Source organism: Sminthopsis crassicaudata, chromosome 4 (genome assembly GCF_048593235.1).
Source record: "Sminthopsis crassicaudata isolate SCR6 chromosome 4, ASM4859323v1, whole genome shotgun sequence".
In the NCBI taxonomy this organism is placed as follows: Eukaryota; Metazoa; Chordata; class Mammalia; order Dasyuromorphia; family Dasyuridae; genus Sminthopsis; species Sminthopsis crassicaudata.
Genome location: NC_133620.1, coordinates 339963333 through 339981118, shown reverse-complemented (window position 1 = coordinate 339981118; position 17786 = coordinate 339963333). Strand labels below are relative to the sequence as shown.

At 35.3% G+C, this 17786-nt stretch overlaps 1 protein-coding gene across 34 annotated transcripts in view; it reads right to left on the bottom strand.

Moving 5' to 3' along the window:
• Positions 1-17786, bottom strand: part of MARCHF10 (membrane associated ring-CH-type finger 10) — a 234609-nt gene that overhangs the window by 89621 nt on the left and 127202 nt on the right. For 15 of the 34 annotated variants that reach the window (XM_074260915.1, XM_074260902.1, XM_074260922.1 and 12 more), the window contains one exon: positions 1269-1418. The exons of 9 other annotated variants lie outside the window; for them this stretch is intronic. In XM_074260915.1, the coding sequence (XP_074117016.1) occupies positions 1269-1418 (150 nt within the window). Of the gene's footprint in view, positions 1-1268; positions 1419-9298; positions 9418-17786 lie in introns of those variants that run through there. 10 more of the 34 variants (XM_074260918.1, XM_074260905.1, XM_074260914.1 and 7 more) reach the window with 2 other exon arrangements.

Here is a 17786-nt window from a genome sequence, read left to right as displayed (position 1 = left end):
CTCATGAATTAGAATTAAGATAGTATTGGTTTTATTATTTGGATAGAAAGAAAGGAGAATAAATTGAAGGATCCAGGAATATTATTCAGAAAAACCTTAATACACTGGCTGGAGATATCCTTTTGAGGAACACACTAGTAGTTTTAGATAAATGAGAAAGCGTCATCAGTAAACCTTGCACTTCTCTTGTTAGAGGGCTGTGTAGTTCCTATATACTCAAATCTGTGTTGGGCTGTGCCACCTTATGCTATAAATTAAATACTTTCTATATGTCAAGTACTACTACATGATTGCAAAGCACTTAAGGATATAAGTACAAGTAAAAAGAAAAATAGCCCTGCCCTAAAGGAGATTACATTCTTTTATTTTCCTCAATAATATTTTATTTTTTTAATTACAGATAAAGATAGTTTTCAATATTCATTTTTCTAAGATTGAGTTCCAATTTTTTCTTCCTCTTTCCTTCCCTTCCCTTCCCTTCCCCTTTTCCTTCCCCTTCCCCTTTCCTTTTCCCTTTCCCTTTCCCTTTCCCTATCCCTTCCCTTCCCTTCCTTTTCCCTTCCCTTCCCTTTCCTTCCCTTCCCTTCCTTTCCCTCTCCCTAAGACAGCAAGCAATCTGATATGTCATATATGTATGTGTATATATATATATATATGTATATATATATGTAATCATTTTAAATATATTTCCTTCCATATTTGTCATTTTGTGAAAGAAAAATTCAAACAAAAAGGAAAAAACCGCAAGAAAGAAAAATCAAACAAGCAAAAAAGTGAAAAAAGTATGCTTTGATTCTCATTCAGTCTCCATAATTCTCAATTCTCCCTTTGGATGCAGAGGTATTTAGAGGAGGAGGGGAAGGCATTCCACAAAAGGGAGCTGAAAATTGTGTAGAAGGGAAAGTATCCAAAGATGGAAGCCACAAGCAGAGTTGGATGGGAATAAACAACTCTTCACTCCTTAGAAAGCATGCTACTTTATCTCCTCCATTACAAATGACCTCACACAGAGAAGAAAGCCATACCTTGGAATTGTAGCAGCTAACACATAAAAGGTTCTAAAGATGTGCTATCCCTCACTCAACACTCAGGGATCTAAGAAAAAACAGCATTTTCAGCACAGCCACACTGCCACCAACCAAGGGGAGCCCGGACAAGTGGCTCAGCTCGGGCATCCATTTCTCTCTCTCTGCAAGAAGAGAGAACTGGGGTAGGTGATCCCCAAGGTCTCCCATTATGTGATTGTGTTAACAGAGTAGCATGGTTACCTGATCCTCTGGGAATCTGCTCTTTTGCCTGCAGCGATGAGATCTGCCTGTTTCTATCTCCAGATGGTCTTCTACTCTGCATTTCTGGGCTTACTGTCAATCTCCCCAGGTTGGGTCTCTTCTTCCTTGATAATATCTGTGCCTGTGCTGCTGATAAGTGCAAAATCTTTTCAATAATTAAACTTTCTTGCCCCGCCCCCAAAGAAAACATCTCCCATTAAAAAAAAAAAAAAACACACCAATGCTCAGAAGGTCTCCTGAATAAGCCCTATGTAACACAACACAATTGCCCCCACAAACCATTAAAACCAAGGTCTCAATGTGATACGATTTCTAATATTCACTTAACTGGTGCTCATTAAAGTTCATTTTGCTGACATCATACAGAACTGCCTACAATTCATACTTCAAGCGGCACAATTCCCTTGGTGTGTTCTCCAATTTTAAATAAATGTTGCTTTGAGTTTGATACACTGAACATTTCTTACACACAGCATCTATTTGTATTTTCAAGTTGGTCAATTGGTCTTACCAAGAAATTTCAAAAATTTTTAATTGCCCACAACCTACCATATCTTCCTGATGTCATTAATCTAAAGTGATACTCTGATGAAAAGAAACACAAAATCATGGCCATGGGTTTTATTTCTAATTATTGTCTTTCCTTACATTTCTATACCTGACATCTTTTGCATTTCCCTTGTTATTTTGCTAATTTATGTAGGTCATTTTGTTTTGATGATAGAATATACATTGTACCATATACATTTATTAAAATAAACTTTTCTTTAAAATTTCAGATTATTTTCATGAAACTCTCCCAAAGTACTTAAATGATGCAATAAAACTTGACAAACTGAGCTACAATCCACAAAAATATGTAGTTATTTTATTCTTAAGGAGCAATTTAAAAATTTCAAAAACAGACCTTCTAGTTGGCTATAATGCAATAATAGCAAGCTAATATATAAATAAAAGACAAACTGGAATTATTTGGTGGAGATTATTTGTGAACTTAATTGCAGTCATGTTTGAGAAGGTGCATGTACAATTTTCAACTAGAATTTGGAAAAATAATAAAAATTCTGAATAAAAAGTTTACTTAGAATCCTATAATACTTTGTTTGATAAAGTGACATAATATTCCATACACAAATACAGAATCCAAGGAACTCTATAACTTCTTGGTTTTAAGCAATTTGGTGGTTGAATTTATGCCAAAAAGTCACAAAGACAAATCCCTCTGAACATGTATTAGTAGAATCAGGATTGTCACAACTGTCAGATCTGGCTTAGAAAAAAGTTAGTGTAGCCAGGATATGGACATGCCCAGGGAGTATGAGGGAATGACATTTTCTTGTAAAATGTATTCTGAGCCTGTGTTAATGAGTAAATATGACTTATTGAGCAAGGAAAGAAAAGGGAATAGTTGGTTACAATAAGGAAGAAAAATATTAGCTGGGGACATTTTGAGATCCTTTTCTAGAAAAAAAGGAAGTTGAAATCCTCTAAAATCTAGAGAATATCTTGTTCCAGTCTAATTTAATAAGGCTTTTCTGGTTATTTCTATCTCCTGAGCACTTTGAATACATAAATTGCCTCCTTTGTTTCCTTCTGAGAGCCATATGAGGAAGCAGTGGTATTCTCTTTTTAAAAAGGCAACACAAAGACATTGAACAGGAAATAGCCCAGGATGAAACCAGGCCAAAGTCAGGATTTGGATCCTATCACTTTCAGGAAGCCCATTGGAATACTGAATACTAACACAGCCAGCATTCTCCAGACCAGTCAGGAAGATTTCCTCTCAGTCCTACCCGAAGATGATATTAATTTCTGTCTCTGTGTCTTTGTTCTTCTTAAAGGCTCTTCCTTCTCCTGGGTTTTTGTTTTTTGTGTGTTCTTTTTGGCCTTCCTGAATTCTATTTACCCATCAAGGTACAACTTGGACCCACCTCCCTTAGTGAAGGCTTCCTTGATTTTTCTAGTCCACACTGATTATCTCATTTTGTAAATATTATCATATTTGTAAATATAGTGCAGAAGTTGAGATTTAATTATTCTCAAAGTGTTTTAAGTACCTTTCCACCAGATTATCAATTCTTGTACAACTGTATTCATTTTTTACACAAAGTATCATAGATTTAGAGCTTGAAGGATCAAATCTAGGTACATTTAGAGCTTGTGGTTATCTAATTCAAGCTCCTTATATTATAGATTATAAAGCAGGCCTAGAGCTATTAAGTGATTTCTCCAAGTTCACATTGCTGGAAAGCAGCAGAGTCAGGATTTGAACCCAGGTCCCTTGACTACAACTCCAGTGTTCTTTCCATTTATTTTGTATTCTCCAAATAGTAAATGAACAATGTTAGGCAAATAGAAGATACTTGATTGAGAGAATGGAAAATATATATTCACAGTAATATTTCAGAGATGGAAGGAATTTTAGAATCTAACCTAATCAATTCATATTATAGACCAGGAAATGGAACTCCCAAAGAGCATAGAAATTATAACTTGCTTAAGGTTAAATTCGCCCTCACTCATATTGCTTTTTATACCCTTTATACCCTTTTTTATGCCCTAAAAATTTTTAATATTTTAAAAATTGTTCCATATCATATTTTTGATACTACTAGTGGATAAAGGTGATTTAAGGTTTATTTTTCAAAAGTTACATTTTCAATAACTAAGCTGAAAATTAAGATCTTATTTATTGTTCTTAGTTTTCCAAAAGGGCATAGGGAGGAGTAAAACAAAACAAAATTAAAAAGTAACAAAATTCCTCAAAATAGCAAGCCTTAATCCCTTAAGTTAAAAGAACAATAAATACCATTTCCATTATCACCAACTACTAAAGTAAAACTTAATGATTTTTGCTATGACTTGAAAGCAAAGAAATTGTTGCTATTAATGACAGAATTCTGTCAGAGAATATTTAGACCAAAAAGAAAGACTAATGCCCTGTGATAAGCACCATCATGGAGAAGGTAAATTTAATTAGAAAATCATTACCATTTTTGTACTTATAGATTGAATGAAGTGATTTCAGTGTCTCTTACCCTTCTAATTTTCTGCTGTAACTTCCTTTCAGCCCTTCTCCCACAATAATAATAATTCATAATATAAAAATAAATAATAATATTCATACAGTGTTTTTTATGTGGCCAGGAACTGTGTGAAGTGCTTTACAACTATTCTCTCATTTGATCTTCCCAGTAACCCTAGAATGTAGGCTCTATTATTATTATTATCCCCATTTTACTGAAAGGAAACAGAGGTAAACAGAAGTTAAGTGACTTCCCCTGGCTCATAGAGATAGCAAGTGTCTGAGGTTATATTTCAATCCACCTCTTTCTGACTCCAAAACCAGTGGCCTATCCACTATACCACTTAGCTGTCCCATGACTGGTTCCATTATTCCTACTAAATTATAAGGGGAATAATGGTTTTTGTTGGTTTTCATTCACTTAAAAAATCTTAATTAAGCACATTTTAAATATAAGCACTGTGCTTATTTGTCTTGTGAGAGGCTTAGGAAAATACAGATCTCATTTGTTTGCAATCTAATTTGTTTGTCTGGTTAATTTGATCTTATAAAATCATGACTAATCTTTCAAAGTAGGCAACCTTATTCAAAATCCCAGCACCTTTTTCAGATTCAATAAAGATCATGAAGTATCAATTATTCTCTCCATGAAGACGTCTATCAAAGTTCTCTTTCATTCCCTGCCCACTTTGAAGAACTTCAGCCTTGTGCTTCTAACTGCTGAAATACACTTAATGCTTGGCCTAATGGCACAGCAAACTCAAATATATTCAAGATGAATTCATCACCATGCTTACCACTTCTTAATTTTGTTAATCGTACTGTCCTTGTCCCAATCATACAGCCTTGTAAAATCGGGTTCATATTTGATGAGATTGGGTGTATCCAGGGTGGTATGGCTGTAGACTTGGAGTCATATTTGACTCTTCACCTTCACTCATTTGCACAATTGTCAAATCCTGTTGAGGAATTCCTTCATATACCCTCATCTCTTCCTTGGCATTTGTAATAACCTGGTCTTCCTGTGTTCTATTTCTTCTCTGATCTGTTTTGGCCAAAGAGCTTGATTTCAATTCCTGACAAAATTCTAGAGCTATTAGTTAAAATGGGGATTTTAAACAGTTAGAAAAAGAAAGATCGCATCGTCAAACTGACTTTTATCAATAATTGTTCATGTCATGCTGTTTTTCCTCTGTATAGTTACTAGGATAATACATTTAGAGAATACTACATAGTTTACCTATTTATCAAGTATTTGATAAAGTTCTGTGATTTAAGGTTGATTTTTCAAAAGTTGACGTTTTTAATAATTCAGCTGAAATTTAAGATCATATTATTTCTTGTTATTAGTTTTTTTAAGATAGGGGAAGGGGGCCAAAACAAAAACAACTTTCTCAAGAGAGTAAATCTTGATCCCTGACAAAGAATGACAAACACCATTTCCATTACCACAAAACTATTAAGGTAAAAAAGACAAAGACATATGGGCTAAATTATAGGACATTAGGTGAATTCAGACCTGGTTGAATAGCCTAGCTAGAAGTATAGTCATTAATAGTTTGACACATACTAGAAAAAGGTTGCTAGCAAAATGTCCTAAGATCTTGTGCTTTCCCTGTGCTGACATTTTTATTAATGACTTGGACAAAGGTATAAATGGCAGGCCTATTAAGTTTGCTGAGATGGGATGAATAGGTAATATATTGCATGAGACAGTCAAGATACTGAGATGGGAAGAACCGGTAATTTATTACATGAGTCATGATTCAATTAAGATTTTGATAGACTAGAAAATTTAGTAAGATTGGATAAATTAGGGATAAAGACAGTTTTTTTTTAAATCAACATTACATTTACAAGATAAAGCATAGTTAGACAACATCTGAAAAAGACTAGGGGATTATCATGAACTAAAAACTTAATAGGAGTCAACAGCAAAATACAGAAGCCTCCCATAATAAATACAGTCCTAGAGCTTTATTCTTCTTCTTCTTGTTTTCATTATGTCTAATTATTTTTTTTTCAAATTGGCTAGGATACATGGATTGCTTAACAGCCAATATTAGGGAAGTGATAGTCCTGGGATACTCTGCCATGGTGAGATCATATATATAGTAGATCATATATATAGTACTGTGTTCAGTTCTGGCTCCACATTTCAAAAAGTACATAAGCTAGAAAAATTTCAGATGGCAACGAGGAGGGTGAAGAGCCTTGAGTTCATACTACATAAGTTCCATGAAAAGAACCAGGGATGGCTAAGCTGCAGAATATTAGGATGGAGATGGATGAGATTAGGGAAGTTAGTTGTTTTAAGTACCTGAAGGGCTGACACCTGGAAGAGGGAGAGACTTAATTTTTTGGTCCCAAAGGATAGAACTTAAAGCAATTGTTAGAAGTTTCAAAGAAGCTAAGATCTGATATCAAGAAAGACTTTCTAACAGGGAAAAAATGGAATGGTCTTCCTCAGGAAGACCCTCACTCTAGAAATCTTCAAGCAAAGCCTAGATAAAAGGTTTGTCAGGTATATTGTTGAAAAGATAGTCTTTCAGGGAAGAGAATGAGAGTTTGGTACTGAGATCCTCTTCACCTTTTAAATGCTGTAATACACTTCATAGATCTGCCTGTTCCCAACACACTCCTCTGATTTTGTCATTTCTTCACTTAACAACTGTCAGGGCGAGTTCCTTGTTTCTTCTTATATAAGATATAAATTCCCTATCTTGGCATTCAAAGCTTTCTACAGCCTGGTTCTGAGGTATGTTTTCAATCATATCTCAAAATCAAAATTCCAACCACATCAATCTTCATTTTTGCACTGCATCCTTCTTAACACGGTGTCTTACTTGGAATGTCCTACCCTCTGTCTTTTGAATTCCTTCCCTTTCTTCAAAGTTCAATTCATGTGCTCTCTCTTCCATGAAGCCTTCCTTGACTCTTTCTCTTACCCTTATTCTCTCCATTATGAATTAACTGATCTTGTGCTTTTGCAATCGTTTTCTTTGTTTCTTTTTTTTAAAGCTTTTTATTTTCAAAACATATGCATAGTTTTTAACATTCATCCTTGCAAAACCCTGTGTTCCAAATATTTTCTCCCTCTTTTCCTCCCAATATAATCCAATATATGTTAAACATGCATTTCACTATTTCTTGGGCTTTATCACATGTGTGTGTGTGTGTGCGTGTGTGTGTTTGCACGCGTGCATGTGTGTATGTTATAAGTTCCCCCCCCCCCAAGACTGTAAGCTCTTTATGCTAGGATTTACCACAAATGCTAGCATATGAGTGCTTAATCAGTATTTGTTGAATGAATAAGTATTAGATATATATCTTACTCCATGAAGTTTTCCCTGATCCTCCCCCCCTTCACATTTACCCCCACTCTTGTTGTAAGTATAGGTTGTATTCTCTGCTTATTTCATATACAGTTTAAAAGATAAAGCATATCAAACTCATACTAGACTACTTTCCTTGCTACCTCAGGTTCTTCTCTACCTCATTGTCACATAAACAGCAACTAAATCATGGGAGTCCCCAATGTAAAATTTGATAATGTTATTTGGGGGTTCCCATTGTAAAACTTGATTATGTTACTGTACATTTAAAAAGCCATAGGAGTATCAAGTAATTTATGTTTTTAACTAAAATGTTCTATTATATCATTATAAATCTTAAATCTGACAGTTCAGTCAATAGTTTATATGTAAGGATCAAATGGTGTAGATCTGATTATGGTCTTTCTTGGTCCTAAAAGAAATTCAATGTTCAGCCAGATTTTCAGGGAGGTCTAGGAATCCTGTTTATGATTGGTAACAGGACAACTTCAAAAGCATTCTTCTATATCTTAGTAAGGCCAGATCTCACCAACAAACTTAAAGAAACAACTATACAAAAAACTGAGAAAAAAATCCTACTCTCTAGAGAAATCTAGCGAAGATTTAACTTTCTCAAATTGTCTGAAGGCAAAGCAAGGTAAAACAAAGAAGAAATTTAAGAATCAGAAAAATCCCTTCCTTCTGAGGATCACTAAGTTATATGGGGGGCCTCTAAATTAATTCTATATTAATCATTCTATTCTATAATATTTAATTTCCCATCTCATTTTAACACAATGAAGACAGTTCCTAGAAACTGCAGGAAACATAAGAGCAAGAAGACAATGAGACATCTTAAATTCTATTCTCTGGACTTCTAAGAGTGCCAAGATGCAGTCCAAGAGATGACAAAAATAGTCTACTACATCATCAGATTTGTGTAAAATTACTATGTAATCAGAACTATGGACATAGACTCATCATAAGAGACAATCTTTCTTTTTCTTTCATAAGTAATGAACCAAATCTGTTTGCCTAGTGGAATGAATTATAAATGTTTGTTGTTCTACACACCCGGAGGAGATGTTAAGGCTTAATTATGTACTATAAACATTTAAAAAATAATTTTAGCACAGGAGACAGGATTTGGGGATCTAGGAACTGTAAGTGTGTAATGAAGAAGCATGAGAGGAATGCCCACATTGCCGGAGCTTTTTAATTTGCCCCCACTTTCCCATGGTTCAGAATTGATCAGCAGTTTCAGGATGCATGTTTAGAAAGACCTGTTACTCATGACACTAGTCTGGGGGTAGATTGATCCATACTCTGATACACTAAAGTATGATAAAACAATATAGAATTTTAGTGATTACATTACAAAATGTGACAGAAACAGTAGTAGGCAAATGAGTCTTATGAGATGATGGGGATTTTATTTACAACTTTATGAGTGCTGGACAGAGATGACAAAGCAGAGAGCACATGGCTTCCAAGTCATCCACTTGAAGTGGTGGTGGATGGTACTCCTTCCTGCTTCCCTGCACACTTCCTCTTCTTTTTTCGCGGGGCCAGCCTATCAACATCCCCTCCACCTGCTCTCAGGTCTCCCCCTCCTCCGAGAAGCTCCACTTAAGTCCAGTGTGATGTGTGCATTGCCAAGGGAAACTTACCATATTAGGTAAATTTTATTTGTTGTTCTGTAGCTGGACACACACTGCACAGGTGTCTCAGTGTGAGGGGGGTGGGAGACGGAGAAGCAACAGAACGCTGAAGGCGAGGGAGGCACAGGGGAGGGAGTAAGAGAAGCAGGAGTGAAAGGAGAGACAATGGGAGGGAGAGACACACGAGGGGTTTGGTCTTCAGGTAAAGGGGGAGAGGTGAGGGGAAGGAGAAAGCAGCATAAATCAGAATCAGGGCTTTGGGTAGGTGACAGAGCAAAGGCAGCATAGAAAGGAGAATATTCAACACAGTATAAGGAGTGCTCGCTTCTGCCACCTGCACAAAAGAAAAAGAGCAATCAGGACACAGCATTGACTGTCCAGACAGAAAATAAAAATTTGTGAATGAATCCAAGATCAAAATGTTTGATTCCCTGTATGGGAGGGGATTAGAAAGAGGAAGGTTCTGGTAACAATATAGTAGAGGGACCTACTTCTGGTTAAGAAGATCCAGAGTTCATTCTGCATATTCTTGCAGCCCCGAAAGCTAGCCCTAGCAGTCTTAAGAGTGACACCTGCAAAAACTTTGCTGCGTGGAAGGGAAGGTCTATCATGCTTTCCTTGGGCCACAGCTGCTGTTCCCTCAGCCTCACCTCCCTCCCACTGTAGTTTACTAGACCTTCTCTAGAGGAACTAAAATAATGGCAACTCTCAGCATTCTCTTTTTTCCATGGTCTAATCAGTCCTTTTGTCAGCAACATAAGGCAGACTGCCTTATGAATAAAGTTCTGCATTTCCCCGCAAAACAGTGAGGAGCTATCTAATAGAAGGGGGTTCCTAAGATTTATGGTTCAAAGGGTAAGTTTGTGACTAGACTAAATGAAGATGGAGAAATTTCCATAGGAATTATGAGGAAGAAGAAAGAACATGGTAACAAATGGAGGGAAGAAGTTTTATTATTTATGAAGTAAATAATCTAAATCTACTAAATGATCCCACATCTATATTGTCAAACTTACTACACCAGCTTATTTAGAAATTAGTAAATTCTTAATGGTTTTTGAAAAGTATGAACAATTCAGAGAGAATATAGAGATATGTAACAGTCACTGCCTAGGAGGCATTAAGGTGAAGGGAAATGTGAACTAGATCCTGGAAGTCAGAAGAAACAGATTCTAGTTTTGCTATTGTTAACAACCAGCACTATCTTCTTGGCTGGTCTGGGTCTGAGTTTCTTCATCTATAATATGACTAAACTGGACTAGAACAGGGATTCGTAACCTTTGCTCTTTTGTCTTACACTTCTTGGGCAGTCTGGGGAAGCCTAGAAACCCTTATCAAAAGAATGTTTTTAAATGTACAAAATAAAATGCACAGGATTACAAAGGAACTTAATTATATTGAAATATAGCAATAAAAATATTACCTAAAAAAGTTCATAGTCCCTAGATTCTTAATCTACCTCTGGGTAGAGAAAATCCCATATAACTCAAATAAAGCCTCATCTTTTATAGTACTTTAAAGTATACAAAGCATTTTACATATGTTCTCATTTTATACACAATGATTCTGTGAAATTGGTAGTATAATTATCTTATCCACTTTACAAATCGATAGGAGTCTCAAATATATGAAATTATTTGCCCAAGATGACATCATTACTAAATGATATAGCTTGGATTCAAAGGTATGCCCTAATCTCCAGATTCAGCTTGCTATCATATCAGCTTATTATACCAACTACCAAATTGGAACCATTATTACCCAATTAATACATTCATTTGTTTAAAAGTTAGAGGGAATGTGGGAAAAGTGGGACATGAATGTATTGGTGGAGTTCTGAACTGATCCAGTCATTCTAGACAGTAATTAGGAACTATTCCCAAAGGACTATAAAACTGAGCATACTATTTGATCCAGCATTGCCACTATTGGATCTGTATCCTAAAGAGATCATAAAAAGGGTTAAGGACCTACAAATGTTTGTAGCAGCAGTTTTGTGGTGACAAAAAAATTGGAAAATGGGTAGATGCCCATCAATTGGGGAATGGCTGAATAAATTATTGTAAGTAATGGAATGTTCTATAAGTAATGATAAACAGATTTCAGAAAAGCTTGGAAAGATTTACATGAACTGATACTGAGTGAAGCAAGTATTAGGAAAATATTGTACACAACAATAGCAAGATTGTGTGATGATCCATTATGATAGACCTTATTCTTCTTGGCAATTCAGTAAGCCAAGACAATTCCAACAAAGTTTTGGTGGAAAATGTCATCTGCATCCAATGAGAGAACTATGGAGACTGAATACATCAAAGCATACTATTTTCATCTTTTTTGCTTTTTGTTTTTTCATCTATCTGGTAATTTTCCCCTTTTGTTTTGGTTTTTCTTTCTCAACATGACTTATATGGAAATGTGTTAAAATTAATGCACACATCTAACCTATATCAAATTGCTTGCTGTCTTGGAGAAGGAAGAGAGGAAAGAAGAAAAAAAATTTTGGAACTCAATCTTACAAAAATGGAAGTTGAAAACCATCTTTACATATAAATAGAAAAATAATATGCTATTAAAATAAAATTTAAAAAACCATTCAGTTGACTTTAAAATAAGTACCCAAAGATCACAAAGTACTGGTTGGGAGACCAATATGGACTGGATAGATAAAGATGGATATTAATTGGGCCAAAAATATTTGAAAGCTTTCATAGTCAGGCCTAACAATGTCTCTTATCTCAAACTTAGACAAGCAGTTCTCTCACAGAAAAACTTATATTAGCTTAAAGGAATTATCTGTGGACAAGCTATGGTGCTTTTACGAACAAATTCTTTGTCATCATTTGAGATTTTCAGAGGGAAGACACTATTTAGTAATTGGCAGTGGATATGCATTTTTTTATATTTGGTAACATATATTTTTATTTGGGCATTTAGTTTGGAAGTCTATTCACCAGAAAAATTGGACAATGATATATAAGGGTAATAGTCTAAGAGTGACTTGTGAACTCATTACTCTCAATTTTTAAGAGAAAACCACCTATTGCATTCATTTACAATGTGAGTGATAGAAGTTTGAGGCTTACCCTCAAACTTGTTTTATTTTTTTAATAAATACTTCTCACCAGAAAAATAATATCTTTATATACTATATCTTTATATCTTTATATACTTTATGATTATTCAATCTGTTTTCCCCCTTTGGTTTTATATGTTTACATCACTTTGCTCTGATTTGTATCCATCTATTTATATATTATACACATACATACACACATATCTTTTGATCAGTTGCCAAAAAAATTGACAAAAAAGAAAACAAAAGAATGTAAGCTCCTTGAAGATAGGGTTGAATTTTTCTTTTGTTTTTATATACTTGGAATGGTGTTTGGTACTTCTTGATAAACTGAACGATTTCTGGAATTGAATTATTCTCAATTCTGGCTCTCTGTTAACTACTTGTCATAATATAGGACTAGAAACAGGTTTTACATGTGGTGCAGGTAAACTTCATCTCACTCGCTGAATTTCCCAGGTCATTCTATGACTGTTGGGGTTTTCTGATTGTGTTTGAAACACTGGTTTTTTCATGTGTGAGGATTTTATATGTTTTAGAAAAAAAAAACATTCTGAATTAGGAAAAAGAAAACAACTTGGCTACCTCTCTTATGGGAGTCACAAGGAGTCCATCCATGGATGCAGTTACTACTTCATAAAAAGAAGTAAAAAAATTATCTTAAAACTTACCTAGAAAGATATCTAAGACATATATAACATTTAATTTAAAATATGGCAATCAGTTCTTTTAATCTAAAAAATTAATTATATTAATAACACCATTAGTTCCTAAATTCTATAAGGAGAATTTTATATATAGTAGGTTTTTTTGTTGTTTGTTTTCTTGCTGAGGCAATTAGGGGTTAAGTGACTTGCCCAGGGTCACACAGCTAGGAAGTGAGATCAAATTTGAACCCAGCTCCTCCTGACTTCAGGGCTGGTGCCACCTAGATGCCCCTTAATATACATTTTCTAGATGGAAATTTCACATATAACAGAACTCGATTTATGAGCTAGTTTATTATATAGATTTTGATGTCATCTGAAACAAAGCATAATTTCCTAAATATAATCATTCATATAGAAAAAGTTACTATATAGCAGGTGGTCTAAAATCATGTCATTGCTACATGGATTTCAGGGCACTTGGTCTTAAAATCTGGCAATAATTTCAAAGAAATGTGCCTCTGGGTTTCTTTCACAGATAGAAGTGATTTACAGATTTATATAAAACCTCCTCTTGCCTCCTAGATCACACCCTTAGCAGTTTTTAATAGGCTTCTTAAGGGTAGAGCCATATTATGGATAGGCCTTTTGTCTCCATGCCTCAAGGCAGGGTTTCTAGACTAAGTTCTAATTCTTCTCCACATTAGGGTAGAGCAGTAGGACCATAAAATTATCCGATCCTACTATTATTGCTTATTCCCAACTCATCATCTTCTGCTACAACTAGCCTGAGAGGCAGGCTTCATGGGACTTTCTGGAAAACAGCAACACTGTTTTAGTCTGGGCAATTGAGTGCTTTGTGAAGTCCTCAAGAGTTGATCTTGAACCTTCTAATCATTTTCACCAGAGGATCTTTCTCCCTTCCTCCCTTTCCCCCCTCTCCCCACACTGGTATCCTGTTGGGATTTGTTCCCCAATAGTGAACAAATTCTGACTATCTCTTACTCTTCCCCTATGCCAGTGAAACAGAACTTCTATGTAAAAGCAAACCTCCCCTCTCTATCACCTGATACTCTGATACTCTTCCAATGACCCACTTCAGATCTGTCTACTCTTCTAACTCTCCCCTGGAACTAATAATTAAATTTCCCCTCACTGTGGACATCTTCCTTTGGCCATACTTTGAGCTCTTTAAGAGCAGACACTGTTTTTAAATATAACTCCAGAGTTTAGCACAATGGCTGGTGCCTGATACATAATGGGTGCTTAATAAATGACTGTTTATTTGACCTTTTCTTGATTAAGTTTGGAATAATCACTGTGGTAAGCACAATAAAAAAACCAATAAGAGAATAGGAGGATTGCCTTGCTGCAGTGAGGGCCCAATTGAAATCAGAAAAAATAAATTTCTAACTGGACCCAGTCTTTCTATCTCCTGGTACTCACTGAGATCTGGCTTCTCCTGAAGAGCACTCCATACCATTCCATCTTTTTCTTATTATGCTTTCTTTCATTTCCCCTAACACAAAGAGGTAATCAAAATACATCTTGATTCTCATTATCACTTCCAGACTCCATCCAAATCTTATGTCCCTTTAACACAATTTCTCTCTATCTACACCTTTATTCTAGGTCTCTAATGAAGAGGTTCTTGCCAAGGCCAGCTCCCTTACACCACTTTTTATTCTCTCTTCAGCAAATTTCCCCTACTATCATTCACCCCTGCTTCTAATATCTCTTCTTTGTCTATTTGTTCCTTCCTTGCTGATCCAAGTCTTCATCATCCTTAAAAAACCCTCACTAGATCCTATTCTCACTAGCTATCATCCTATGTCTACTCTCCTCAGTTATACTCCTTTAAAAAATTCTTGTCAGTATTTAGTATTTCCATTGCATTTCTTCTAAACTTGGATTTCTGATCTATTCTTCAGTTGAATTTGTTCTCTCTAAAGTAACCAATGATCTACTGATTGTCCAATCTAATGGTCATTTCTCATTCCTCAGTCTTCACTTTCCTGCAGCATTTGACATGTTGGCCACTTTTTCCTCCTCCTCCTCTTTTTTTCTTCTTTTCCTCTTCCTTCTCTTCTCCTGTTACACCTCTTATCCTTATTATGCAAATGATTCTCCAATCAACACATCCATTTTTAGGTGCTCTCTGGAGATCCAGTGCTACACCACAAGCTTGTCTATAGTACATTTCAAACATTACATCCTATAGGCATCTTAATCTTAACATATTCAAAACTGACTTCATTATCTTTCCTCCAAAACCCACTCCTTTTATGAACTTTCCCATTAATGTTCAGGGTGCCATTGATGTGGTGCACCATTGTCAGGAATAATATGAAATTTGAGTTCATTGTATTTTCATTGTGAAGAATGATATGAATCTTAATCAGTATCAACCTTATCATACACAGAGGGAGGCCAAATTCCTGGGACCATCTTGTCTGTATGACTAAGGCATACCCAACCCACTAAATTAGGTAAGGGACTCTTCTTCCCCGAGCAGGTATACTAGACAAATTTTCACCCTACAAATAGCCTTTATGACCTTTCATTATCCTATATTATCATACCCTATTTCCTCCTGTCCCATCATGCAGTTGCTGACATAGGCAAAATGTACATATGTGAGTTTGCTCTCAACTAGAACCCTCCCTAACTCTCTAGATTCTGTCTTTACTTCCTGTTCTCCCTCTTCTCTCTGATCTTTAAATAGTCCCCTTCATCATCAGCTGCTTAATCATTTTAATTAGCCTGTGTACCTTTTTAAGACAATAAAGGGCTCTTGTGACTACAATAAAGCCTTTTGTGAATTTTTCACATTCCAGACTGCTCTCCCAGAACCTGATACCTCAACACTACCATCCTTTCAGTTACCCAGGTTCAAAATGTATGTGCACTCACCACGCATATCCAATCAGTTATCAAATCTGGTTATTTCCTTTGTTAAAACATTTCCTTGATATATTCCTCTATATTCTATTCCAAGTACAGTTTTCATTACTTCTCACTGGGATTATTGCAACAGACTTCATTTAGTCTACTTTAATTCTCTTCCCATAAATTTTTCTTTCACCCAGCTGCCAAAACGATTTTCCACTTCCTTACTAAATTAAAAGCTTCCTAGTATCTCAAGGATCAAATGAATATGTTACCTGTTTGACATTTTTAAGTTCATTCCAAAGTCTTCCCTTCCTGCTTCTTCACTATACTTACATAGTACTCTATCCACATAATATATGATCAGTCCCACTGTTAATCAAACACAAAACACCACCTCAGGGCTGTGTTTTTTTACTCTCTATCACCTGAAATAATCTCCCTACTTTTTATTCCCAAGCTTCTAGTTCATTCACCTCTAAGATGGCTTCCATATACTCTATATATGAATCTTATATGAACCTATTTATGTATATGTTATCTCTTCCCCAATAGAATATAAACTCTTTGAAGGAAGGAACTGGTTTTGCTTTTATTTAGATTCCCTAGTGCTTAGTGCAGTACCTATCACACAATGAATCCTTAGTAAATGCTTGGTAACTAACCAATATTTTTTAACGCCATTGTGGTCATTCCTGTAGGGGGAGGGTAGAGCCAAAGGCTAACAGTGTTTTATCCCAATCTCGCTCTAAAATTTTGTTTGCAAAGATAAATTGAAGAAAAGAATTGGATAATTTTCTAGTAAAGCTTAATGTTGTAGTCACAACTAGATGAAAAAAGTCAAGCTTCTGTTTTCTCTATCTTGACAGCAATGAATTTATTTGAATTATCTGAACTATCACAAAGTTTATTGTGCTAAACAGATCCAAATTAAATCACCATCATGTTTCTCAGCTATGACTAATTAGAGAATCCTTAGGGGTTACCTAAATAAAGGAAATAAAGGGATTTGAGCATACCACTACCTTCACCTGAAGGAATTTAGTCCTCAAGGAAAACAATTGCACATTGAATTCAGTATGAAGGTTGGTTGACATGAACAAGGAATCCTATTCCTGACTGCTACTAACTGGGGGACTCTGAGTTGACTGATATATTTCTCTGGGCCTTAAGTCTCCCCATTTTCAGAATGAGGACATTGAAATAAAGTCTTCTCCAGGTCTGAGATTCAATGTATGTTGTAGTGAAGAATTATTTCACCTACTTGATGACTTCTAAAGATAATGCTAAGCACAAGTTTTAAGAAAACAACAAAGGTACTTTAAAAATTGCTACTGAAATTTTCTCTCATTTTACAAAACTGTTCCCGTCAAGTTGCCTAGAAAAGATGGAGTTTTTGAAAGTTTATAATAACTGAAAAGATGTTCTGCACTTTGTGAAATAAATCTTCTAAATAAACAGATTTAAATTTCTGTAAAGCAAATCCTACTTTCCTATTAATATTTTTTTTTTACAAAATTCATATCCATAAGAGAAAAAAATTATCCCTCAGTAGACTGGTTTGAAAATATAGGGTAAAAAAGTAATTAAAAGGATCCTAGTTTCATGACGGTGTAAGAGACCAAGAGTATAGATAGTATTGCAGGTTGAACATTGTCACTTCCACTCAGTAGCTCACTTTTCCAGGTCTTTCTCCCCTGGGGCTTCTGTTATTATATAATTTCTCTTGCACTTCCCTACCCTCTCTATTCTTATACTCACAGACCATAAGAATTTTCCTTGTATTTGGAGATGCTCTGTCAGTTCCTAGAAGCTTGATCTCTTCCCCTACCATTTTTCTAAGTTTTTACAATATCCAACAGAAGTGGAGTATAATAATATTTTG